Source organism: Rhea americana, unplaced genomic scaffold, assembly GCF_003343005.1.
Source record: "Rhea americana isolate MKP2758 unplaced genomic scaffold, rheAme1 scaffold_10, whole genome shotgun sequence".
Taxonomy (NCBI): Eukaryota; Metazoa; Chordata; class Aves; order Rheiformes; family Rheidae; genus Rhea; species Rhea americana.
The window spans coordinates 4,226,105-4,252,239 of NW_028185039.1; the positions used below are offsets into that span (position 1 = coordinate 4,226,105).

Genomic DNA, 26,135 nt, shown 5'->3' on the forward strand with positions numbered 1-26,135 from the left:
TTATGCTGCAATAGAGCATTATGTCAGTGTGTTCACTAGTCACTAAGTTAGAGGTTTAGCTGTTTAAACACCAAGTACATCTTACTTAATATTTTACCTTTCTGTGAAAGTACAGCAACAAAYCTGTTTTCCTGCACAGCCTCTCTCTATATATACTGTAACAATAATATCATTTTTCCTCAGGGTGTACCAAAGCACTTAAACTCATACATCACAGCTATCACCTTACTTTTTTCCTTTATATTACTTGGAAACCAAACTAGAGAGTTAAAAGTCCCTGGCTGAGATGGCAGAGCCCAGGTCCACACAGGGTTTAGAATGCAAATACAAGTTGTTACCTGGTTTAACTACTTTAGTTCCCTTATTTCAGTCCACAACTCCATTCAGCCTTTTCTGAAAATAATTAGATGAAATTAGTAGAATCTCCTTTAGCTCCTCTCATACAATTGAAAATTTAACCAAACAAAAACCATGAACTGTGGAATAGCCATGTTCTACAATTCTTACAATAAATGATTCCTTATCATATTATAACTGAATTCAATGATAGACTTCTCAGAAAAAGATCAGTTACTGTACTTTGTGCAACAAGCCCTTATCTGGATAGCTATCTSTAGGCAACCCTAAAGAATATGATGCAAGCAGAATAATTTAAAGCAATTTAAGAGGTGGCTTATTATATACCTTTGCTAGAACTTTCCTGAGCTCTCCTTCCTTTACAAGCCTCCCAAGTTACTGAAGGAGTTAGGGTAGCTTTCAAGTCTTCACAGACAAATACAAGAGGGCTAGAGGAAGATGTCACAGTTGACCTTCAAGATAAAATTTTATTTTAAAAGAATTACACAAAATATAGGTTTTACATTGGTGTTAAGTGTGATAACTACAGCTGGATGCCTTCCAGGCCGTGCGTTGTTACTTACCTTGTTGTATCTGCATGCAGTAATGCAAAATACCCCTCAAAACCAACCTGCACCAGTAAAAAGAAGCCAGTAGTTGTTCCACATCTGTTTCAAACATAATTACTTTTTGTTATAACTCATTTCACAAACAACAGCTGAGAACATTTGCTCTGTTGTACAAAGTTTAAATACAGCAGTATTAGTTTCCTTCACCCACCCATCCCTTGGCCTGACATCTTCATGAACATCACTATTTCTTCTTTATAAAAGTTGGGTACAAGGGCTATTGTAACACTCAGACTAAGGTATGAGCATCTAGATATTTAACAAAGACTGGGATGTTTGTAAACAATTTTAATTTATTGGCATTACTTACAAAATAAAATATTAACCATGATTTTCCATCATGTCTGTGTCAGTATATGGTTTTATTTCATTATAACGAAACAGAAGGAGAAGCAAAATACATCAGGAATCCCAGACTAATCAAACTGCAGACAGGGTCCCATGTTGTCTTCCCAGTTGCTCTCTGTACTTGGGCGGCCATGCAAACATGTATGTGAGTATACAGTGGTGTCAATGACTTGTCTTTCTGCAACACCTGTGGGACCCTAAGCAGCTCTGATCCTGCCCCACACTCCCTGAAGACAAGGCATTGCTCTGGCTATGCCACCCACCGCAGATTTCCTCTTTTGTCGTGGAGATAATTTGAAGTAAAGAAAGTCCTACCACTGTTGTCAAGACTGCACTGTCCCTTTAAGATACCACATGCCGCCGTAGCTTACGCAGCAGTCCTGCGGAGGAAAGGGAGATGTCAACACACTSTGGTTCAAACCAGTCACTGTTAACCATCAAAAATAAAAAAACACAGTGGAGCACTCATATGCCCATTTACACAAAGRATCTGGCCTATGTCTCCTCTCACACACATATATTTTTAAACATACCCATTTTTATCCTCTCTGAGAGGAGAGAGAGGCCAAAGCCCATGTCACACACAAAGCAAATATATACAAACTGGACAGTCCTGGTCCTGCATTATGTTGTACCTTAGTCAAACTGTTCATTTGGGTTAGCCAGACCAGTTAAATCATGGGCCAGAAGCCCTTCCAGGCCCACACACTGTCTGCCCTGGGAACCATTGTTTGGTTTTGTGGCAATACACGCGATTAATAAGAAAGCTCCTTCCAGTGCACAAGAGAGCACAAATCCAAAACAGYGTGCATCTGTCCCACAGCAAACAAGCTTAAATTAAGATAACAGACACCCAGTGGCAAGGTCAGGAGGCCACAAGCACGCTAAAAAGTATGATGGCAGCAAGGAGCCGTGCTTGTTTTTGGCAGTGGACGGAGGGGGGAACRTGGAGGCAAAGACCTGGGAAAGGTTGAAGGGAGAGGTGAGGACAAGAGCAAGTGAAGAGTAAACACGGCAAGCTCCAGGGAAGAGACTGAAGGAAGAAGAGGGCAAAGAGTGGAGCATAGAGCCAGTCACCAAAACCAAAGACTTTTAAGCAGCAGTCTGCTGTAACAAACTGTCAAACCTCAGAACCGTGCTTTGSTATTTTGACCACACGGTTGCTAAGCTTACAGCTGCTAAGTATCACAGCCAAGTTCAGTAAGTGAGTTTTCTCATGGCTTGTTTCCTTGTTTCTACAAAATCAGCACCAATTCTCTTAGATTTTAAGCTAATAGCTTTTTTAATCACTTGCTTTAATGATGCAGGTGATGGTGAGCGAAAGCCTAGCAAAAATAAAGTATTGTATTAGTTAGCAGATTTCTACTTAACCATCTTGCATTGTGTTAAAGATTGTCACTCAACAGCCTGCATCATCCTTACTTTATTACCTTATGCTCCTTTAGAAAGTAAATGGTTATCTTCAAAGATAGAGATAAAGGATTCAAACATACAATCACCATGAAATGTTTTAACTAGTCCTTTATCTGCTTGCTTTGCGGCAACGGTTTTGCTATTTACACTGCTCTAAGACTTGCTACAAAATAAAACACATTTCCATCCAAAAATGTGGAACTTCTGCTTTTCATTAACCAAAAGCAGTCAGATGGTAAACTTAAATACTGTGCAGAACACTCCTACCTCCTTAATGTTTAACTCTACACTATTTAAAACTAAAGTATGCCATTTTCCAGTGTTCACTGCTGCTACAAGTTAAGAAATAAATATTTTTTTGAATTTACACAGAATAACATCAGAGTCAAAATCACTATTTGGAAACAAACAAAGTAGAATGAGACAAGTGTATTTAAAAAAAAGGGGGATGAAAAAACAGGCTCTGTCCACATTCCAACAGCAATTGTTCTAGCATGATTATCACTTGTCAATTCATGGTAAAATTATACAATTCTTTGGTCAAACCATAGCATTAAAAATTCATGCATCAATTGGATTAAAACCACAAGTGAATAGGWACTTACCTTTAACACTCTATCCACCTCCTGTTTGTTTAGATCTTCTCCACATTCTTGACTCAACTGATTCTGGATGACATTCCTGCGCACTCGATAATTTTTTGAAAAGATTTCAAGCAAAACTTGGCGATGCTTTAAAAGAAAAAGTATCATAAATACAYAGAAAGATAAATATAGTTGTTCTTCCGTATCAAAACTGCACGCGCCTTAGTCTGTGCAATGCATTTACTCAAGTGCCCCAAAGTAATCCTTAGTAATCCTGAAACTGTCCCATTAAATCAGCTCACTATTGCCTTTTTCCCTGAGAGCTCTGCAGGATCACGGCTAGATCTGCACCTCTCTGGTGACCTGGGACACCTCTGGAGGTACAAGCGTATGCTGGGAGAAGGGGCTGCGATACATTTCTCTCAAACGCTTCCATGAGATTCCATGTAGTCCATTCCAGCCAGGAGGCTGGATACCACTTTTCTCTAGAACACTGCATTAAAGTGCATTAGTTTTTCCTATAAAAATTCACTTATATTGTGGATGCAGAAGTGACATTGTCTATTCACATTTTGTTAGACTCCTCCCTTCACTCTATTTACTCTGTTATCAATTAAAAACTTAAGAGATGCTAACAGGTGCCATAATTATTTGCTACTCTAAAAATAAAGAAAAACAAACACATCAGGTACCATCACATCATTTAGTCGGTGGTTAATGCAGTGTTATCATCAGAAATAAAAAAACACTGGTCTGGATCCCRGTCTAAGGCCTACATCAGGGAATCCATTCTCCCCACGGGTTCAAAATCACTTGCACTCCCTTGGGTTAGCTACCACCACCCGCTGCTGTTCGCCCTGTCCTGACACAGGAGTCATCACCCTGCACACTCAGCACTCGCTCGCAGCCCAGAACAGGTTGTGGCTGGTGCTGAAAACTGGGGATTTCAACAGGCAAAGGGGAAAAACTACCTGCGATACCCCTGCCAGAAACACAAACAATGCCGAACGCTCAACAGCCATCTGTTTGGGACTGTCATTTATTTTTATCTTTACCTGATCGTAAGTGTCACCAGCTTCCCAAAGTGCATAAACCTTTAGCTCGTCTGGTGAAGCAGCAGTCTGCGGAGGAAACTGAGAACAAGAGGCTGTTAAAAATAACAATCTATTTAATGAGTTCTGCTTAATGATTCCGTGATACGGTATCCCTGGACACCTATTACTGAATCAAAAACATTGTGACCGTGTAACGAGAACTGCTGAAACAACATCAGCTCCACTCCGCATTCAAAGGGGCGATCTGTTGCGGCAGCCCCCGCGCCCCTTCAGGCCCGGCCCGGCCGCCCTGGCGAGACACCTCCTCACGTGCCCTGATCGCTTCAACAGAACCGTGACCCCCATCAAGTTTGTCCCACGAGGTGACCCTGGAGCACCGAACAGGTAACTGTGGCCTCGGAAGGGGACAAGCGCTCCGGCACCCGGACCTGGCTTTGGTACGCACAAGCCGTGTCTGCTCCATGCCGCGGGCCACCCCGGGGGAAAGCTGCACTGGCGCCACGCCGACCGCTTCGAAGCTGTGAACGGGAACTGCTGGGCATCCCGGGGCCCGGCGGATTCGACACGAGGACAGGCCCCCCCTTGGGGGTGTAGGGACAACCACCAAGTACCAGGAGAACCACCCCAGGGTTGGACGTTAACCAGTATTTCCATGACAAGAGGTCTAGATTTTTCCTCTCAGCAGCACTGTTCCCAGACCACCAGCTGCCCAAAGCAGCATTGAACTGAGAGCACAAAGTRCATTTCAGGGCCCTTCTGGAGGTTTTTATGGTTGTGGTGGCAGGTTTTAGCTATTCAGACTGCATGCTGCATGCATCTGCTTTGCTAGCCCCCAGTCGGGATGATGGAGGAGCGCTGCTCTGCTGCTGGATTYGTCATCTGATTTGGGGCAGGCTGTAGGGCTCCAGGAGACTGAACACGGATGGACAGGAAACCTGCCATTTCAGACTTATTTCAGACTCCAAGAATGAAGTGTTTTTCTTCCCATGTGACAAGGGAGAGAAACACCATTTGGTTCTTCTGAGCTCCTGCAGCTGGGAAAAAATACAACTGCCTCCCCCCGTGATACACACACTCCTGCAAAAATAAAATACCCTCCATTTGCCTCAGCATTTCCCCTCAGAGCAGCAACTAATGAGCAATGCTGGAATACGCATTCACTCCTGACATGTCTCTTCCTGTCTGTCACTAACAATTTATTCCTTGCTAACTGCCCAGACGACCTAAATCAATCATCTACGAAAAGCCAACAAGCCAGTTCTGACTGCTCCAGGATTCTTCAGSCCTGGCTGCTGGCACAAACCAAACCTTTCTTCCCAGCCCCTCCCGCGCCGAGCCAAAAGGCTCGTGAACGAACGATCAGCCTTTACTTCCACCTGTAATCTTAATGCAAAGACGAAGAGCTTTTAAGAGTTTTTTGGGAGCTAACTGGTGGGATTAGCAGCTCGACATTTTTTGGCCCACATGCCTGTAATATAACAARGCAGTTGGTAAGAGCCAGGAGTTAACATCCTTATTTTCTTATACGGACAGTCTCAGCTTGGAACACCTTTCCACAGCCTTCAAATCTTTCCTTTAAAATGTTAAATGTTAAAATGTTTGCCCAGTGCCCCCTCCTGCTCAGCCTCCCCCCCCCCCTCCCGAGGCAGTGCAGGGTGCTCTTGGGATGAACTGCTGCCCTGGGTCCCCAGGGCCACCAGGCTCAAACAGCTGCTCTCAGGGAGGAGCCACTGGCTTCAGGATGTGTCCCACTAAAGCTCTGAGCATACCCTAAAAATAGTCACTGCCCGGAAGCCTAGTATTTTAGTTAACCCAGAACGAATGAATGGGGCTGAATCTGCCAGAACAACTAATCAAGTGAAATAATCTTAGTGATAAGCTGCTGAGCATTCCTCCTCAAGAGTCCTGGCACCGGTGCTAGACCAGAAAGCTCACAGTAAGCGCAGGGCAGTGTTCCTGCCCCGTTACCCTAACCAGGCAGGAAGCAACAAAAAGGTTACATCATTTCCTGACTCCTAAAAAGATCCTCAATTTTTGGCAGAACCTCACTGCTCCGTGGACCATGAGAAGGGAGCCAGCAGGAGACAGCCACCCCCACCAGTGTGTAAGAAATGGGTGCAAATATTCAGGAATGAGCTTCCTGCTCAAACGTTTCCCTGCGGGACTAGAGCACCGGCTCAGCCAAGTGCGAGCTCTGAGCATAACTATGGAGCATAAGCATTCGCCAGGGATGCCTCTCTCCTGCCGTCTCTAACAGCAGTAACAGCCTGCTATGCTGAGGACCTGCCTGCCCAGGCTCTGCTCTCTGCCAGGAGGAGGCTGCAAAGCCCAGGCAAGCCAAGCACCTCACCAAAGAGTCCTCACAGCCCCATCTGCAGCTGGAGTGGCCTCTCTTGTGGCTCCCTGCAAAGACTGTTTGACTTCTATCCTGGGTGCAATAGATGAGCTTTAAAATAAACCCTTCATTCCCCAGTGAGATTTCGATTGCCATTTTCAGCAACATGTCTTCTATAACAGGGCAGTGTGCAACCCAAGACTGTCTTCACCCCCACAGAACATCATTTTAATTATCTCAGATCATTGATTTTTATCACCAAAGCAGTTTCAATTACAGAAAACTAATGAGCTACTATGAAATCCCAAGCCAAACAACCCTCCAGGCTTTCACTGAGCTCAGGCAGCCTTGCTAGGTTCTGACAAAGCTGTCCRTGGGAATAATCAAGAAATACCAGAGCATATGAGCCCATGCAAAGAACAAAACCAGCACAGGCACCTTGGCCATCTCCAGAGAACATGAGCTGGAAGCTTGGGGGTAACAATTCACATTGTTGCTGCTGATAGTACAGGCCTATATAGGCTCCTGAATAAGATGAAGTTTTGCAGTAAATTCCGGGTCAGCAGGATTAAAACTTGCAGAAGACCTCCAGTAAGAGAAGTTCCAACTACAACCTTTAAACCTTACAGTCTCTTCCATGATAGGGTTTTTCAGAAGGCCAACCATTTGTCTTCAGGAAAGCTTTATTTTTATGTATTTATTTTTTTAAAAAAAGAAACTATCCCTCTTTCACTACTCACAGCATTTAAACAAAGAGTGAATGCAATCACTTCCAAAGCTTCCAAAGCAAACAAGTCCTAGCCCCAAGTTACACAGCAGTAATAACCTCAACATACTACACTATGTACAAAAGAGAGTCAACCCAGCAGTAAAGAGACAGCTCTGTGCAAACATTACCCCGGGGACTTGGGAGCTGTCAGAAGAGAAAAGTAGAAAGTAGCGAAATCGGCAGCGTTCCTAGCGGCATTTCAAGTCGGTTGCTCCAGACCCAGGTGTCACGACACCTACCTCGCACACGGCTGCACATGTTCTTCCTGCCTTCCCGCCTGCCCTTATCATGGGAGACCATGCTGCAGGCTCCCTCTCGGCCTCCTTCCCGCTTGTGCCTCCTTGCCCGCTCTTTCAAGCGGTTCACACATCTCCTTTCCTCTCCCCCCAAAGGCAGCCAAATCCCAATTTCTCTCTCTGGTTACAACCCACTGAGCACTGCCAGACGGCTTGTAAAATCATTTTCCTTTGAGGCTGTTTACCGTGATGTCAAATTCCTTTTCCTTTCCTAAGCAAGCTACTGTCACACAAACCTGTCTCTGATTCACGCAGTCACACACAGGTAATTTCCATAAAGACAAAGAAAGCAAAGACACTGCAATGGCCTTCGAGGAAAAGGATCGAGAAAAAGGATCGACCAAGGAAGCAGCCACAGATACAGCTTGTGGGTTTGCCGAGGGCCCTGCCAGGAGGCCCTGCTGCACCAGGCAGCGCACGTCACTGCTTCCCCCACGGCATCCCCCAGAGCAGGAGCTCGTAGGGCTAGGGGAAAGCAGCTGGAAGGATCTCTGCAGGCCTGGCTCTCTGCAACTGCCTTGACTCATGTTACAGAGACAGAGATGTGTCACCACACTGAGCCACTGCAGCCCAACAGGTCAGGCAGGGAAACGGCCCCAAAGACAACTATTCTACACAGCACGCCACAGAGCAAAGGCAGCAGAGCAGCAGGTCTGTCGGAGGCAGGGTGTCCAACAAACCTCCAAGAGCTCCCATGTAACCAATATCCGACAGCTACTCGGAGCACATCTGCTCCTCCTGCCCACCACACAATGCATACACATTTCACAGCAGACATTTAATGTCCCCTCATCTCCTCTCCCCAAAACATACCACAGGAAAAAMCATACTTACAGGCACCAAAATTTGTTTGCAGCCAGTGTCCAACACCATGTCCTGTAGCATTTTGTCTGAAATGCCACTGAACAACGTATGTCCTGGAGGCAGACTGGCTAAGTGAAGGTTAAATAACCGTTTAAGCTCACTCAGGGTGAGTACAAATTGTTTCTTAAACGTTGACGACACAAATGCCTTCAGTTCTTGGGCTACTCGATCAATGCAGCCTCCAGGCAAGTGGCCATTTAAAGAGTCCGTGGAGTCCTCCTCTGCATGGAGACCATTGACAATACCGTTGTTCAAGCCCTCATAGGCTGAGGTGTCCATGGGCTCCTCGTCACTAACAGGCTCCTCTTTAATGCGGATGTTGGAAACATCCATCTTGGTTGAGGTGTCATTTGATTTCATCTCTGCCTTTTGCTTCTGGAACTCCTTCTCCAGCTGCCCATAGTTCTGTTTGACTTTTGCTTTAGCCATATTGACTCTTTGCTCCCCAGAAACCAGCAATGGATGAGCTAGTAAGAAACAAAAGATACCATATAATCTCAGCAAAACCAGGACTTCAGTTCTGCAGAACGTTTCTTGGGCAGATCATAGTGAAAGAAGCCAGGGAACATCATCTGCTAATGAAATCTAATGCTTAAATCTGATCTGCAAGCCAGATGCTCGGGGAAAGGTGTTGCAGTCAAGGAACCTGAAGCCAAAACAAAGTCCATTCAAGCGCACTTCAATTACTAGGGATCCTAGCATAAACCAGCAAACAAGCCGCTTATACATCACTACTTGCAGCCTAAACGCTTCTCTGCTAGATAATTTTTTTTAAAAGCACTTCGAGGCTGGTAGAGCAGGCTGCAGCTACTGCCAGAGCCAGCAAAAGGATGCCCTATGGTTACAGTGAGGTGAGTAAATGGCTTAGCAGCAAATCTGAACACTATTTTAGCAAGTGGTACACAGTATGAAAGTGTTTGAGACTCTCTTCTCAGTATTATAACTCAGCTAAGGGAGGAAGGGACAGGAGGGAGTCCTCTCCTACCCTATCCTGCCACTTTTGCCTCAGGGTCCTCAACAYCCAGCAATCCAGGAGTGAAAGGAAGGGGCATGCTGGCAGCAGATGAATCCAGTGCTAGTCCCAAGAGAAGGAATGCTATGTTTAAGGAAAAGGCATGCACAGCACACAAGYTGTTATCTGCGCTCCTGTTAGGCCCACTAATCCTCTCCAAATAACCCCACACCTAATCCTTCCAAGCAGATCAGACACAGGGTATTGAAATGGATTCATATGCGCGTTTGTCAGTTCTGTTTATACTCTTCATTGGCTCCAGAGCCTGGCAATGAGCCAAATGTCTAGTTAAAACTCTCTGGAATCTCAAGTTTTCACAATGTTTTAGGATTACGGAGCAGCTACTCTAAYATTCTCACTGGCATTCATGGTGGAGAAACATGTCAAAAAGAGCCTCATGCCTCCTTACGCCCCCCTGCCAAACATATTCCTCATTAATTCCTCAGCCCTCAGCTACATCACAGAGTCCAGTGCAAATCAGGGGAAATAAAAAACATCCACCTTCACTGGGACTGAGTAAGGACTTGTGCACATCAGCTTGCAAACTGAGAGGTGAGAATTACTCGTGCACTGACCTCTCTTCAGGAACTCCTTACAACGCTTACTCCATAAAAGACATCTTACTGGAGAAAGTGGGTAATAGATCCAACTGATTTTACACAGTAAAATAGTGGCCAAGGAATCCTCCCTGCTCTGTTACAGGGATGCTATGGCAAATCTGTGTCACCTCAACAGCAGTGATGCTAATGAAGACCAAGGTCTGCTTCAAATAATCCAAAGGAAATAACAAGAAAGGAAAAATACTAAACAAAACCAAACCAGTCCCCAACACATTCAAAAGCAGAGAGGGACTCCAAAACATCAGCTAGACWTACGGAGAAATGTATGTGCTTCCAGATTATTCAAGTACACTTCCATTTACCTGATTGTGCCTCTTGCTTCTTTGGTGTCAAGTGCTCCTTTAAGAGATTATAGACCTTTTCTAATCTGAAATACAAAAATAAAATATACCAGAACAGTTTCAGTTGTTGTTAGGCCTGCATGCAGCTGCATTAGCATTAGCCATTAGCCAGAATACTCCATTTTCAAAAAGCTGTTCTTCAAGGAGCCAAGGAATAGAAATGGCTTATATGGTGCAGTGACACCCCCCATCATACCACTGCCTGGTGACTGTGAAGGGAAAAATCACCGAGGTAATAGAGATCAATACAGATATCTCTCAGTGTCTACAGAAACTTAGTACTGGATAGTCCTCTGTTTTAACTTACTCCCCAAAACAAAACAAGTCATTTACTTGGCCTGAATGCCCATCCACAGCATATGCTGCCTCTGAACTATATCTGGATGCTTCTTCACAAAGTCTTCATCATAAGGGAGCATGAACTCCCAACCTTTATTTATTCTTGCCACAGACATGTGCTCTAGGAAGTCTTTCACATCTTCTGGGCAAAGCTGAAAGAAAAAGTAAAAGTATATGTGATCATGGAAGTCAACTGAAATAGAACATCTGCAGCCATGCAAAAATGGGCTCTGTTCCATGAGGCAAGAATTAGATTGATTTGGCATATGTGGCATATACTCCAAGAATACACACCTAGGTAAGTAAGAGAGAGATACTCATTCTTCTCTGCAGCACCAACACTTTCACATAATGCTAAAGGCACAGCACTTCAGAGACCAGTGGTGATTAATCATTGACAGTCAAATAGCTCACGGCTTGTTTTATAAAAGAAATGGGAATTTCCCAGCTGAGATTAAAAGACTATTGTGAAGAGAAGCATATTCTACAATTTAACCTTCCTTATTTTAGAGCTGTGGGTCAGACAGGCTGTATCATGTCTGGTACAACCTGTAAGCAGTACTGGATCTTATGGTCCGAAAAGCAGCTGGTTTGTGCATAAACTGATTTATGTTCTATCATTTTACTGCATTTTAAGGAAGATATTTTTTGCCATCTTTGCATTCTGTTTCTCATTCATCTGCCAGTTTTAGCAGCATATACTGGTACCTCAGTTGCCTTTAGGCAATGAACCATCCCTCTTCTCCATCAGGAGGTAGGTGGCTCAGGTTCTGTTATGGTTTCAGTTCCCATTACTTGGTGTTGGCAGCTCCGTKAACTGCAACCTGAAGAGCTGCTGCTTCGTATCCTGCCTAAGCAGTGTAGCTCGTGTGGACTGCGTGAACACTTATCTGCTTTAGTGCAAGATCAGCTAGCTGAATTCAAACCATGTCCAGCTTTCCACTGAAACAGATRAGGGGACAAGATGCGTTCTAGTGGCTCAGCTATAAGGACAGTTGTGTCCTGTGGAGTCATGGTAACTGCGGSAATTACATAAGGAGTATGTATACCTGTTTCAAGTGAAGCATGCCAGGTTAGCAACACTGCAAGAAAGCAGTAATGTAGACGCTGCGAACTAGAGAGAAAAGGCTTACAGCAGCACCCACTACAGGCTTGCAAACAACACTCAACGCTTATCACTAGCCTCTGGTTTAGGAAGAAAAAAGTGTCACTCACTTTTGTAACTGTCGCCACTTCCTTTCGCACAACCCAGCGATCCTGCGTGAACTTCCACATCTAGGAAGGGAACACAGGAGAAAACGTCAAATAACTATACTTAGCAGTTGTTTCCTTGAAGTCAAAGCAATAAGGCTGTTCAGCAATGTAACCAGAAGAATGAAAATCCCACTCCTTCCAAGAATGTAGAATTAGATGATTCTCAGCAGGTAGCAGGCAGATGCTGTCTGGCCTCTTCCTTTCTCAAATGGCTATGACTGCAACATCAAAAACTTCAAGAGTCCATGGTTTGCTGTGGTGAACATGTGAATACAAAAGCTATGAAGAGTCTCTTAAACCTCAAACTCCATTTCCAAAAAGAATCCCCAAGCAACAACAAAATAGCCCCCACCTTCCTCCCCCCCCCCAAAATCCAGTGCAGCTATGCTTGGATTTCAGAAGTCAGACGGTTACACCTGAGACTCAACTTCTAACAACGCACCTGATCACCAACCTAGAGAATCTCTCTGTCCACTCCTGTTAAGGTAGTGGCCCACAGAGGCTGGTGACTGCTGCCTTTCTACAGCCTGCAGTCTCCTARAAAATGTCCATTCCCTTCTTCAATGCACATCACAGTCATGCCAAGCTGGCCTGACATTCACATACCYGTCACTGTTAATGGAAAAGCACAGTGCTCTGCAGAGCAACTCCTAAGGACTAGCTAACATACTGAGGGGCAGATGCCTAGAGCTGGCTAACAGGATACACGAGGACTTGCACAGAATGAAGATCTGAACATGACCTTTGATTTCTTCCCGTCTTCATTTAAATAGACTACAGCATCTTTAGTCTGTATTTAATAATAGCTTGTGTGTTAAGAACGTTGTGAAGAATCTGAAGTCTCACTCCTGACTATTTCTCCCTGTCYAGTCATGTCATCCATGAATCCTTCTCCCTGATCAAGCTTTTCTCTGCCCACAAACACACAAAACCACTATATTCACTTTAGGGCACACGACATTTTTCTTTTAAAGTACAAGGACCTGATGTCCGTAGGAAATGCATCTATCACTTCTCCTTGCACAATACATCCAGCTGTGAGGCAGCAGTTTCTCACAGAGAAGCACTTTAGCCTCAGCTAGAGCCAAGAATACCCATATCCTCTGAATTTATTTTGTGAGAATCYGTGTAAAAAACAAACTTACAGAAAAGATGCAAATTGCTTTTACTCCTTCCCAAGGTATAGTATGGCACAGTTGGACAAAAAAGTCACTACTGGCCACAAATATTTTTAAAATTTATTACTTTACACAAATGTAATAAATAAGGAAATAAAGTTCATTTTCTAAGCTAGAAAACATGTTTTCTCCACAGATGCATTACAGCATTACACACTACTTACAAGTCTTATGACTAAAACGTTTCATTTTGTATGAAAGCCAGAAATATTGATGCTGTTTGCTTTTACACTGTTAACCTTTCCTATTATAGAGCTAATCAATAGAGAACCTGCCTTTAAGAGTAGCACAGATCCATTTCTCATGCAAGGTATATTTACTATTATTCAAATGAGAATAATTTATCTTTACATCTTAATCTAAAYATTACTGCTTATTTAACCGAACCTAATACTTTCTGGTTCCTAGAACTTTACGCATGACATGTCACCTAATCTGCTAGGTCCTAAGGACTTATGTCACTGGGTCACACCTGAATCCAGGTCTCCATACGGCAGTGTCTGGGGCAGACATCAAGACACAACAAAAGCCAGTTTCAATCACCATCAGTTTTATCTTACACTGGCACTGTAATATTCTTAAGGTCTCTTGCGCAGCATGCTCCTATTTAGAGCTAAATCTCATAAACGAACTTTGCAAGCAAAGGGAACAGTCAGGTCTAACTGGAAATACGATAGCAACGCACTTGTCAGCGTCTCTTTGACGGAGCGGAAGCCATAAAGTGAATATGAACTTAGAAACCACTTAGGAACTTAATTCTTTCTACAATTAGCAAAAAAAAACCCCACAGTGCAGAGGCTGTTCCTTTTTGCTGTGGTTACACGTGTGTTTATGAGACCTGTATTCATTTCAACTTCCATGTGCAGCTACTGTTCACAAAAGGTGATTAGGAACAAAGTCCTTTCATTGATTAGCAGCACTGGTGAGTAAAGTCCTTTCCAAAGATCAACTRTGCATGCACAGGGAGCACAAGGCTTACCCACACCGCTCTCCTGAGACCTCATGGTTGTGAGCCCGAGGAACTGTRTCTGGAGGAACAAGTACTTTATTATCCCATTCTGGCTTCTCTGTGAGGCCTGCACTGTAGAGCTGTGTGACAGTGGCTCTACAGYGTCTTATTAGAAACGGATGAACAACACACTGTTAATGACAGATGATCTGAACCTGCCAGCCAGTCACAATGCYAGTCCACAACATCCCCGTGACACACTTGTGACAACACTGTTAGGATTAAAGTATAAATAATTTCCTTGGAGGAAACATCMTATTGCAGTAGAGTAGCAGCGTTTTGAAATGCCATGGCCTCTCAGGCAAGGGTCATCTTGTTGTTGGTGGGTTTGTTCTTTTTTTTTAAAAAAAAAAAAAAGAACAGGGAGAAAAAACAAAAAAAAAATCTTTTGTACTTACAACAAAGTCTCTCCCTCTACAAAGCACTTCTGCAGGAACTCCACTATGCGGGCTAGAAGAATCTTTTGGGTAGAGGACATCACTGTTAATTAAAGAGGAACTTGGATTAGTTACTGTGTACTGCAACTAAATGTCATTAGTGAAGATTAACATAACAAACATGTCCTCCCTATTCTGCAGTTAAATTACACCTTTATCCAAAAGCTTGGACTACATTAAAGGAATTAATATAGGTGTAATTGCATCACTGCAACTACACCAGTACAAAAAGTGCTTATACTAGCAAAGCCTAATCTTGTGACTAGCAGATGCATATAACACAGGTATAAGCTCTGCTTTGTTCTAGCAAAGCCTCTATTCCCTTGGATCAGTGTAAACAAGACCACAAAGATCCCAAGAAATGCTTGGCCTAACCTGGTACACAGCCTTGAAGGCAGCATTTAGCCAAAATGCTGATCTGTGGAAATGAGTTTCTTTTATTTCCTTTCCAGCAACCCGGGACTTAGGAGAGCCATGCTATAAAATTCATTGCTCGAACCAGACAGCTTTGGGACCAGCAGCACCCTATTTGTATGCCTGTTTGCAAGGCCAGCTGGATGGTGCCCATGAGCCATCTCCAAAGTCTCAAAGCAACTCAGGTTCATAATCTTGTTTCTACTCAGACTGGAGAAGTGGGTTYTCACACCATTTAAAGCTCTGATGTGTCCGGGTGCTGCTCTGTGCCCAGCCATCCCAGACAGGCTGCATCTATGAGAGATGCACACAGCCTTCCCACAGAAGTAGGAAAGAATCAGCTACAACATAAAAATAAGCCAAGTGCTAATATACAGTATTAACTGGCTCACAGTTTCCTTCTAGGACRGCTAGGGGAGAGCAAGGGATGCTGAAAAGTTATTCACACTGCTAGCTCGTGCCTGTCTCACAATAGCTGAAACGCACCCTGCTAACAGACTTGGATAGGTAGCCAGTGTCGTTCATCTTAGTATAGACAGGTGTCTGGAGACTAAAATTTCCTGCATGCAGTAGTACTCCACCCAGGCAAAAATCATACTGCACTTCAGACTGAATTCTCAATGGGATGCTTTAGCCTAATAAACAGGAGGGTGATACAGAATCTATTTCAGGTATTGCACACAGTACCCCATGCCTGATTTATCAGTAAGATAAGGCCTTCCAGAGAGCAGCTTTCAGCTGACAACGGCAACACCCTTTGATGAACAGCAAGTTGACTGCACAAAGGTCTGTCTTTGACTGAATTTACCCAAGAATAATTACAGCTGAGAGGGGGTTCATTTTGGGTGTTTATGCTTGATACTAATCTCTGGAAGGACTCAGGACTGTCCTCTCCCAGAATAATATGAGTGAATACATCACCGAAAACCTGACAGAATTGAAATGCAAATACAGATTATGTCAGGCACCAGCCACAATTTTAGATGCACTGAGCTATTTATCATTTAATGTCAGCCCTTTAAATTTTGAATACCCAACTGCACTAAAAAGCATGAACATTAAATCAAGATTTTACATTACTGTAAGGTAAGAACACTGCTACTTTAGGTCAGAATGACAAGGAGTACATAAAATCCATTGTTCCGATTCTCTCCCTACAGCAGGAAAGCGCGTCCCAGCAACAAAGACAAGCCATACCTCTTCACCACCCAGTTTCCCTGGACCAGCATTGCCACCTGCTGTATGCAGCGGAGAACTGCCGTAGAATCACTCCCAGAGCCCAGCAAACTCATCAGATTGGCAAAAGGCATGACCTTCACTGAAAGGAAAAATACACAGCTGCTTAAAAGTTCCTTCAATGCACATGAGACAGATTTATAGATTCAGGATATTATGATTTATGCTTTATGTGGAAGTTCACAGTCAAATTGTATCTTAGAAAAAAAATAAAAAATTAAGCTTTTAGTAACCCCCCCACCTTGCATTACAGTCAACATCTGTTCCAAAAACATCAGCTAGTGTTGCACCAAAGTTAATTATCTTAACTGGTCACAAATTAATGCATTAATAAAGAAAACATCTATGCTTTTGGCAATATTTGGAAACAGATCCAACTGACAAGAGAGTAAGCTCCTGAGGCAAAGTCTTCAGGATCCATTCCCTTCAGATAGTCAGCAACATCAGAGAGAATAAAACCATCTCGGACAACACTCGAGAAGTGCATGTTACCGAGAACTTCCCAGGAAAAAAAATGCTAAAGTGCAGCTTGTTCCATTAACCTTCAAGTTATAATTCATGCTCAGACTCCGTATTTCAGGAAATATCTGAATAAATAGGTGTATCCTGAAAGCTATAATTAGATTAGAAAGTATTCTGAAAGTAAGTTGATTACAAACACAAAGAGCAGCTGTGTCACCTCTGCTGTTACTTCTCTTCTCTTCCCAAAAAACAGGGTAGGCCTTCACAAGAAAGTGCTCAGGATTTGCTTCACAGAATCAAAGAACCAGACTGACTCTGTCTGGTGGGTGACAGAATGGACACTACCAGGAAAGGTACCTTATTGGAGGCAATTAGAGGTCACAAAGGAAAGTGAGCCAACAGATTACAAAAGCTACAAACCATTCTTCATCAGGATCTTAATCTGATCAGCAAGGGGTAAAGTTCTCAGCTGGGCCATAGAAAGCACATTGCTTGGAGCCATTGGTTTGTCACTGCAAATAAACAAACACAGTTGCAGCTTGTAGGAAACAGCATCCAGCCATTATAGGCTTTGAACATTCTGTACAAATACTTACTTCTCTTCCTCTACACTTGGAGGCATCAGCATCATTAAATATTCACTAAAGGAAAAAAAACATATATCTTTAAAAGGCTTGCCTTGAGATTTTCCAGATTTAAGTACAGTTATTTCCTGCTTAGAGCAATTCTATTTGTATGAATCTACAAACTATCCTGAAAATAGTCATCTCCTCTTTCCCACCTTCCTCCGTAAATTCAATGCTAGTAAAAGCTATTGACACTCATCTGTCCAAAGAGAAGGTATGAAAAAAATGGGAATCAGACATCCCAGCTCTTCTGCTCACAAGAGGCGTCCAAACAGAGGAGCTGCAAGAGCAAATACATTAAATAAAGGTGCATGTGTTTCCTTCCTATTCCTTGGGCCCTGGTTACATCAGATTACAATGAAGCACTATTACTGGCTGCATTGTGGAAAGATTTCCACATCTCCCACATAGCTGCAGTCACCAAGAAACAAAACCAAACAAGCTGCAAGTAGTTTCAGGTGTCTCTTACAAATMACAAAAGAAAGTTTTATAATAATCACTAACAATGGAAGTTGTTGGCTTCAAAGTCTTTGTTTCTTTTAAACAGCAGGAGCTTTTGTTTTACTTTTCCTTTACAGTATTTAGAATCCCAGTAATGCATGGTTGTGATAACGTATGAGAAGCTACACTCCCAAGTGAAAACAACTAGTTTTAATCTCCAAGCACAGGGAAACACAGGAAGCAACATGTGTAAGCTGAGGGCGGCTAGTGTATCTACTTTTATTTAAATAATTTTTATCATAGATTGCATTATTAACTTCACAGATCAGACTTTTAAAGAACATATCTGTTTACCATCCTGAAAACAACCCCAACAAATTACTGCAATTTCTATAAGAAATCATAAAACTTCTACCTGGGAGATTTAATTAATTCTGTGTTCTCTGCGAGACCATGACCTTGACTGAATAAATACTGGCGCTCATGTTCAGAGCGGCTATCCTGGATATGTGGAGAAAAACAAGAGTCACTGCGACATTCAGAAAAGATACCAGAGAATTGGATTCCTCATGCAAAACCACAGTCATCACTCAAGTGTTCCATCTTGTTAAGTTATGCTCTGCTTTCATTTTCCTGCACAATGTTCATGTAACAGAAGAACTTTTTAGTTGGTAAGACTTCAAAATCTCCTGCCAGACACACATGCTGTGTCAAACACACAAGATTTCTGGCACTCAGCTGACTGATTTCCCCAACAGTTTTACAAAGTGCAGCTCGTAAGTCAAGACCTGAGTGATTCTTGGACTCAGGTTCCCTTTCATGTCTGCCTAGCTCTCAGTTTTAAATCTTTTCCAGCRTGGAGACCTCAAAATATTTTATAGTGGAGGAAGTACAGAGCAGTGCAGGGTCATTTCAAGCCTACAGACCTACTTTTGTTCGTTATCTTTTGACAATTCCCCAGTTCCCACAGGCCCAGATTTAAAAACAGTTCTAGACTTGGCTGAGCCTTCAGGCGCAGCAGGTTTCCTCTGCAGCCAGCACACAACTACCTTCAAGCCATAATAATGTAGATGGACCCAGTGCTCTTCTGCTTGTCTCTTCTGCAGGAATTCATAGGACTGAACACGCCGCTGACGAGCTTGTTCAGTCTCAGGGCGGGAGAATCGTACCTAAAAGATTTGGACATCGTTAAATGCAGCCGCAAAACCCTCGAAGGAAAACACACCTGCATTATCTGTCATATAAATAATAGAATGCATGTAAATGCCCTTGGCAGCAACGGGGCACAGCTCAAATGAATCACCCCTTGCTATCAGTGCTATCTTTGTACTTGTGCAACAACTGCACGTCCATCTTGCTTCCCCTCCCAAAACTAGGATCGCCAGGACCAGCTGAGGTTTTCTGCCCTTTCATTTGAGCATGAATTGTCATGCCTTCTTGTGAACTTTTGCCTGAACTATTTTAACAAGGAACRCTGGACATACAGTGATTTGCTTAACGTCATCTTCAGCTTCATCCTGGGATGAATCACCACCTGCCAAAAAACACAACAGGATAAAAAATACGATAGTGAAAGGGTCAAAGCCAATCTGTAACTGTTCAGAGGCCTATTCAAGAAGAGGCAGAACTAGGAGCTACACAGCCACAGGTTCAACATCAGCTCTGCTGAGATACGCAGTGTACGACAGCTCACCTATGCGCCCACCTAGATAGGGGATACTGTTCCCACCAGCAACCAAGGGAGTAGTTTGCTGTGCAGCTTTTCAGAGGCAGCAGCGATAGCCACCRCTGCTGCCCTTTGACACTATGCACTGCCTCCTGTCCTTCTGCTGATCCTCCACGCTGTACCTATACATGTGTTTATGCAGCTACTCTAAAAATAAGATCAGGCAACAATCTATCTGAAAATAGCCATATAATCAGTACATTATTATACTGAGTACCTTCAGAAGACAATGGCTCTTACCAGTAAAATCATAAAGAAAACTTACATCCCATCTCCCCAAAGCAAACACAATTCGTGGAGAATTTACCTTCGTTAGCAGCTTCTCTTTCTCGGTGTTTCAAATCAGCTTTGTCCAAATAAGTGAAACTTGGCCTCAGCTGAAGAATTCCATGTAGTGGAGTCAGGTGAAGTTCACCTGAGAAAGGAAATTGATGTTGGTCAAAACTATTATTTTCMAGTGTGCAAGGATGGCACTTTTCAGTATCTCATTATCTCCGTAATGGCAAAGCTTCAACTGAACATGAATGTTTAATACATTAAAATATAAAAAAGGATTGAAATGAAAAATTCATACAGTACTTTGAATTTTAAAGGCATATGCAAGATCAAGACCTATCCCTGTCATTTTCCTTTTGTTTTGAAGCCAAATCTTGAAGAGAGTCACTTTGGCTCACATTTCACCTATCCTTCAGGAGACTCCTAGTAAAATAACCATCACTGAAGATAATCTACCTATTTTCATCTCAAATAAGCCTCAGATCAAAACTCTGCTACGGTGTTAGGAAACACAAGAGGGGCAGAAAGTATTGACAGGAAAATAAAACCGCTGTAAAAGATGTAGATAAAAATATAATATAAATAGTATATATCAGGAGCATAAATTTATTGTTATTTCAGGCTATCATGCTGCCTTAGGGTCCTGGAATCATCTACAAATCAACASTGCTTTGCTATATTATTTACAACCCTGATAGACTTTCTCAAGGACTTAGGGATATTGGTAAGGAAAATTTCTGAAGAAGCATCAGTCAATTAAATATGAACCTAGGCTGCTAAAAGCAAAAAATAAATGGGTCTTATTTTAAGCCAGATGGATATATTTAATTCCTATGAAGGGTAAGCAAAAGAAAGTCACCTTTTTTATAAACAGCAGCTGCATAGCGGGAAACATTACTTGCAGCTTGTGATGAGCAGAAAGTTTGCTTGTCCATCAGCTTCCTGAAAACAATAAACATCTGTGAGATTGTATTCTACAGGCAATACGGTATAAGATGCTAAAGGCCTGAAATCACCAATTTCCAAAACAGACTATCAATACTGCATGAAGCAAACATACGCTCATTGTTCTGTCTGCAACACCTGATTTATGAAGCACAGCAAAACCATACGTTACTTTTCAAAAGTCTTGCTATGTACCTTGGGGTTCAAAGCTCCCCTGAAATTGCATACCCACTTTTCTCACCCTTCCCTGAAGCCCTGGCAGAAATACACAATACACACACACACAAATATATACATACATACATACATATATACATATATATATATATATATATATATCAATCTCTACCACAAAAAAGAAATGAAGACTAAGAGGACACCTACGAGGAATAAGTACTTGTTTCATCTGTACAGGTGCCATCTACATTGAGAGCAATCTGTTCTCCTTTGCTGCGACAATAGTTAGGATTCAAAGTATCAATGGCCATTTCCAGTTCAACCTAAATAATAAGAAAGGGAATACACACAATTATAATAGCAGAATCCCAAACACATATCAGTTGAACTTCAGTCCCACACTCGTTAACATTTCCACAGGTTTACAGTAAATTTAAATAAATAAGCAACGTCACTCAAATCCATAGGTCAAATCTCGTTCATGAAGTCAAGCATCCACGTGGGTTTTTGTAGGATGGGGGCACTTTAACAACAAGGAAGGGATAAATAATCTCCTGTGTAAATGAGCAGGAGCAGAGAAACAAGATTCCTTCAAGCAGCCCTGAAAAATAACCTTCACTTTGTTAAATTATCTTCCACTAAGTTATCACTCTAGTTTACTCATCAAGAGGTCAAATGCACAAATAATACCCTTCAAGCTTGCACAACACTGAGGGTTCATTCTGAACCACTCAAGCTTATGGCTCGTGGGTATCCCATGGTATAAAGTAACTATCTTCTGCTCATAGGCAAAGAGCACAATTGCTGGTAAGTGCAACAGACTGCAGCACTTCCCATTGACTTCAGTAGTTATTCCTGATTTGTACTGATCCTAGCACAAAACCAATCCCCAAACTTATAGTTACGAGCAGATTTTTTTTCCTTGTCAATTTTTAAGTTTAGACATTCAAAAATCTGTTTTCCTGCACTGCCTCTCTTTATATACTGTAACAATATAATCATTTTTCCCCAAGGTGTAAGAAAGCACTTAAATTCATACATCACAGCTGTCACCTTACTTTTTTCCTTTAATATTACTTGCAAACTGAACTAGAGAGTCACAAGTCCCTGCCTGAGATGGCAGATCCCAGGTCTGCACAAGGTTTAGAATACAAATGTTTGCTAATTTTTATAGAAGATTTCCCTAACACAATAGGCATTCTAATTCCAAAGTTCACACATGTGCTTTCCTTAATGATCTCCCACAGCATAATCCTTGTATCACAGAAATAGATTTCTATGACTTCTACATGATAAGGCATCTTCAAATCATACACACGGKTTTGGAATACATCTGTAAGCAAGTACAAATATTCTGGGTTTGGTTATACTTCCACTGCCTATTCCTCATTGATTTTAAAAGGATTGTTTGATCCATAGCCAGGAAAGGCAGATGAATCATGACCCGTGCAGCCACTGAAAGACAGTTTACCTCCAAAGCTCAACCCTTCTCGGGCCCTATTGTAATGGCCTTGTCTATCAAGATTTATTAGCACAAGCGCCTGCAGACTAAATTAGCATCTGTAACTACAGTTCTCTGAATGATTTTGTTTTATATCAAGAAAGTGGATTTTCCATCATGGCTCTAATCCCTTTCTTTATAAATCAGGCTCCTCTCTAGAGGAAACTTTCCTGTCAATTCTGCTTCACAAATACAATAAAAGACTCCCTCATACCTCCAAGCAGAGAGATATCCTACAAGCAGCTGCACAGTTGGAACAGCTAAATAGCACAAAGTGTTTTTCTGAAGTACATTCTGCACAGCACAAAACAACTTCTATGGACTGGACTTCAATGATAACCAACCTTTTGTTGCTTTGGTTTTATTTTTGCTGATAAATGCGTCACATCATCGTATGTCATAGAAGCCGGACGAATTGGATACTGGAAAACAAATACATTTGATAAAACCTTTTAATTTAAGAATCAAGCACTTCACAGAAATTAACTCAACTTTATTTTTCTCCTCGCATGTAGACCCACTTTCCAGAGGGATACAAGTATCGAGAAAATAAATGAGTGACAGTTCTTCTGAGCTGTTAATGGATTTATGAGAATGGCTTAGAAAAACTACTGCTTTCCCCACAGTCCTCTGCTCTTCTCACTACAGCCTCCTCCTCATTTCCTGCCTGAAGTAAGTCAAAATAACCTATAAAACAGGAAAATGTACCACACAGGAAAACGTACCACACATTAGTCCAGCAGTCAGGGCATCATGTTGTGTTGAAAGCAATTAAAATTGCATTCCTCAGTATCAACTCTCTGGAGATTTATTACTCAAAAATAAAATATTTGTAGGTTTACGTCAGCAGTGTTAGCCCACAGAACATGTTCCACATGTAGCCAGCCAAGACACAAGACCCAGTTTTAGTCCCAGGGTCCTCTTTATCTGGACAGTTTGGGAATGCTGAGGAGGGGAAGGGTGGAAACAAAATGAAATCTTCCAGCTATAGCAGCAGCAGTCTGCTGGGAGCTGCCATTTCCCCCAGAACACCCAGAGCCCCCCATCACTACGCACTGCACATCCCTGAGCGCCCGCTGGTCTCCCGGGGCAAGGCTGCACAGCCCACGCCAGCACACCTGGCTGCCTCCAGCCACGCTCTGCCAACGGGTGCTGTGCTGAGCACCTGTACCAGAGGCAGCAGGTCTGTTAGCGAGCACCACCAATTTATAATGAATATTTCATTCAAATGTCTCAAAAGGCTTCCCATTTTGCTGATGGAGGAAGTGAGACACGAGGATAAAATTGTTCAGAGAGATTTGGTGGCAGAATGGGAAACCAGACCTCTGGCTTCCTAACATACTTCTACCTCTAATCGCTCATTAGTTTTATCCTCACAACATAAGGGGGCTCTTCTGATGCCTTGCACTGGTTTGAATTCCAAACCCAACTTCCCAGAGCAGTCTTGCARAACTCAACAACTGGGCATAGAGGCACATTTGTGATGATAATCATCTAAAAATCCAGAGGTCTTTTCAATACTCCCTTCTGCAATGGAAAAGATCTCAATATAAACAAATCACGCATTTCTCTCTTTAATCTGCCTAATTTGGTATTCTTGAGTCTACTGACTGCACAGCCTTAAATAGAGCCAGTCTTAGAAGTTTTTTTTTTTTTTTTTTTTAAGCAAAGGTGGCAGAAATCAGTGATGATGGAAGATGGTCAAAGGAGACTGCAGATTTACCCAAACCATGACAAAAAAGGCACAACCTACCAACAGCACTACTCTAGGGTGTTAAAAGGGAAGAGGGAGTTATTTAATGACACCTCTGTGCCCAGAATGGCCATTCCTCTCTTTTGGCAACAATTTAATACTAAATGTTTCTGCTGAGGGAGACCCAAACAGGTTTGCCTGTACCCAAGACCCTGGCAGGCTGAAGCCACAAGAAAGGCTACTGCTCTATGCATTTATTTATTTTTTTTCTTATACATCCATACATATATGTATAATTTTCTAAAATATATATTTATAGATATGTATACATATGTGTGTATATATATGCACATACATATATACACACACATATATACATATATATATATGCGTATACATACACTTATGTGCATATGTACATATACGTGTTCACACGCACACATCCTTCAAAAAGTTAACTTGAATACCTGAAACAGATACAGCTTCTCCAGCAGACTTCTGGCCAGGAACACGTCAATCTAAAAAGCAAACGACTTTCATCATATAAACAGCTATGACCAATCAAACCTCAGATAAAAGTAAAACCCCTAGGGCTCAAATTTTGTCAATTTTAGCACTTCATTAGGAACCCTAATAATAAGGCACAGGTTCATGACTCCCTTGAGGAAGGCTTCCTCTCTGCTGATTTTGACATGAAATTTATTTTTTGTTAGGTTTTTTTTGTTTGTTTGTTTGTTTTACTATGATGAGGCAGGGGACAGTGGCTCTAGCTAGTCAGCAAACACAACAATGAAACAGAAAAATCTGCCTAAGGGACTGAAGTCATCAAAACGTTCGGCAGAACACAGTTTTCTCTCTTTGGCAGTATGACTGAAATGTAATTTCATTACCAAATATTTTGTCATAAAATTTTTCTTAAGTAGACAAGACACAAACACATTCAAAAATCTGACTTTGCGTTAGCATTTTGCCACTGGCACCTGAAATCTGCAGACGTTTCATGAGTTTCACAGATGGGAGCTGCCATTTTAGCTGCCTTTGGAAACACYCCTGTCAATTCCCACTTCTCATGGCTTTTCTCCTTGTGAGCTTGTCCTTGTACCTCTTACATGCGAATTTATACAGAAAGTGAACAAGACCCTGTGGCTACTTTTTAGGACATAACAGTCCTTTAAAGACATCCACAACGATATCACAACTGCTTGTTTTAGAAGAAGACACAAAAACATYTTATCTTCACTTAATTTAATGGGTCAACAAAAAAGATACTCAGCAACTTCATATTACATAAAATGCATAACTTAAATTTAACAGAAAATAATTCTTCAAAATCATTCTATTTTTTCTCAGCTGTAAGAAATGAAGAATGGAGCCAATGAAAGGGCACAGTGGTACTAGCAAGTTCCCCCCTCATGTTCCTCTTCTGATGCAGACAGATTAAAAAGGGTGCAAAACCTGAGCACATCTCCCTGCTGAGTCTGACACCATGGATGCTATTTTTCCAGCAAGATATGATACCACGAGCTATAGGCTTGGTCCACTTTTACCTCTTGTATAATTGGATCATCTTCTTCATTTGCCATGCTAGGAYAGAAAACGCTTTTTCTTGGCTTCTTCTTTGGCACAACCTGAAGGAAAACAAAAATATCTTATGACTCACTACATCTGTGCCATGTACCACAYGTAGTATTTGCTCAATTTAACTCGGTTCCTTTCAGTGCTAACCTGTTTAGTCTGTTTTTTGAAGRAATGTATGGGTTTGCATGATCAGATTCCCAATATTCCACAATCTCTTGGCCAACTGCAACCAAAAATAAAA

At 42.2% G+C, this 26,135-nt stretch overlaps 1 protein-coding gene across 1 annotated transcript; it reads right to left on the minus strand.

Moving 5' to 3' along the window:
* Positions 1-1,238: 1,238 nt before the first annotated feature.
* On the minus strand, positions 1,239-26,135 carry POLR3E (RNA polymerase III subunit E). The gene is made up of 21 exons (XM_085301934.1): positions 26,042-26,135; positions 25,864-25,944; positions 24,784-24,834; positions 22,968-23,045; positions 21,330-21,445; positions 20,860-20,942; positions 20,032-20,139; positions 19,483-19,532; positions 19,048-19,167; positions 18,414-18,499; positions 17,528-17,572; positions 17,352-17,443; positions 16,431-16,551; positions 14,781-14,862; positions 12,157-12,216; positions 10,936-11,093; positions 10,564-10,628; positions 8,600-9,096; positions 4,366-4,443; positions 3,332-3,457; positions 1,239-1,693 (listed from the first exon to the last, which is right to left on the minus strand). The coding sequence occupies exons 2-21, from the start codon at positions 25,897-25,899 to the stop codon at positions 1,637-1,639; spliced, it is 2,109 nt and encodes a 702-aa protein (XP_085158060.1). The 5' UTR covers positions 25,900-25,944; positions 26,042-26,135; the 3' UTR covers positions 1,239-1,636.

What these genes read in the sequence shown, in the direction of transcription:
- POLR3E (XM_085301934.1), bottom strand. Translation starts at nt 25,899, where the DNA reads ATGGCAAATGAAGAAGATGATCCAATTATACAAGAG. An exon ending in AGAAGCTGTATCTGTTTCAG is followed by an intron (nt 23,046 to 24,783) that starts GTATTCAAGTTA and finishes TTTGTTTTCCAG; the next exon opens with TATCCAATTCGTCCGGCTTC. An exon ending in TGGATGGGCATTCAGGCCAA is followed by an intron (nt 10,629 to 10,935) that starts GTAAATGACTTG and finishes TTTGTATTTCAG; the next exon opens with ATTAGAAAAGGTCTATAATC.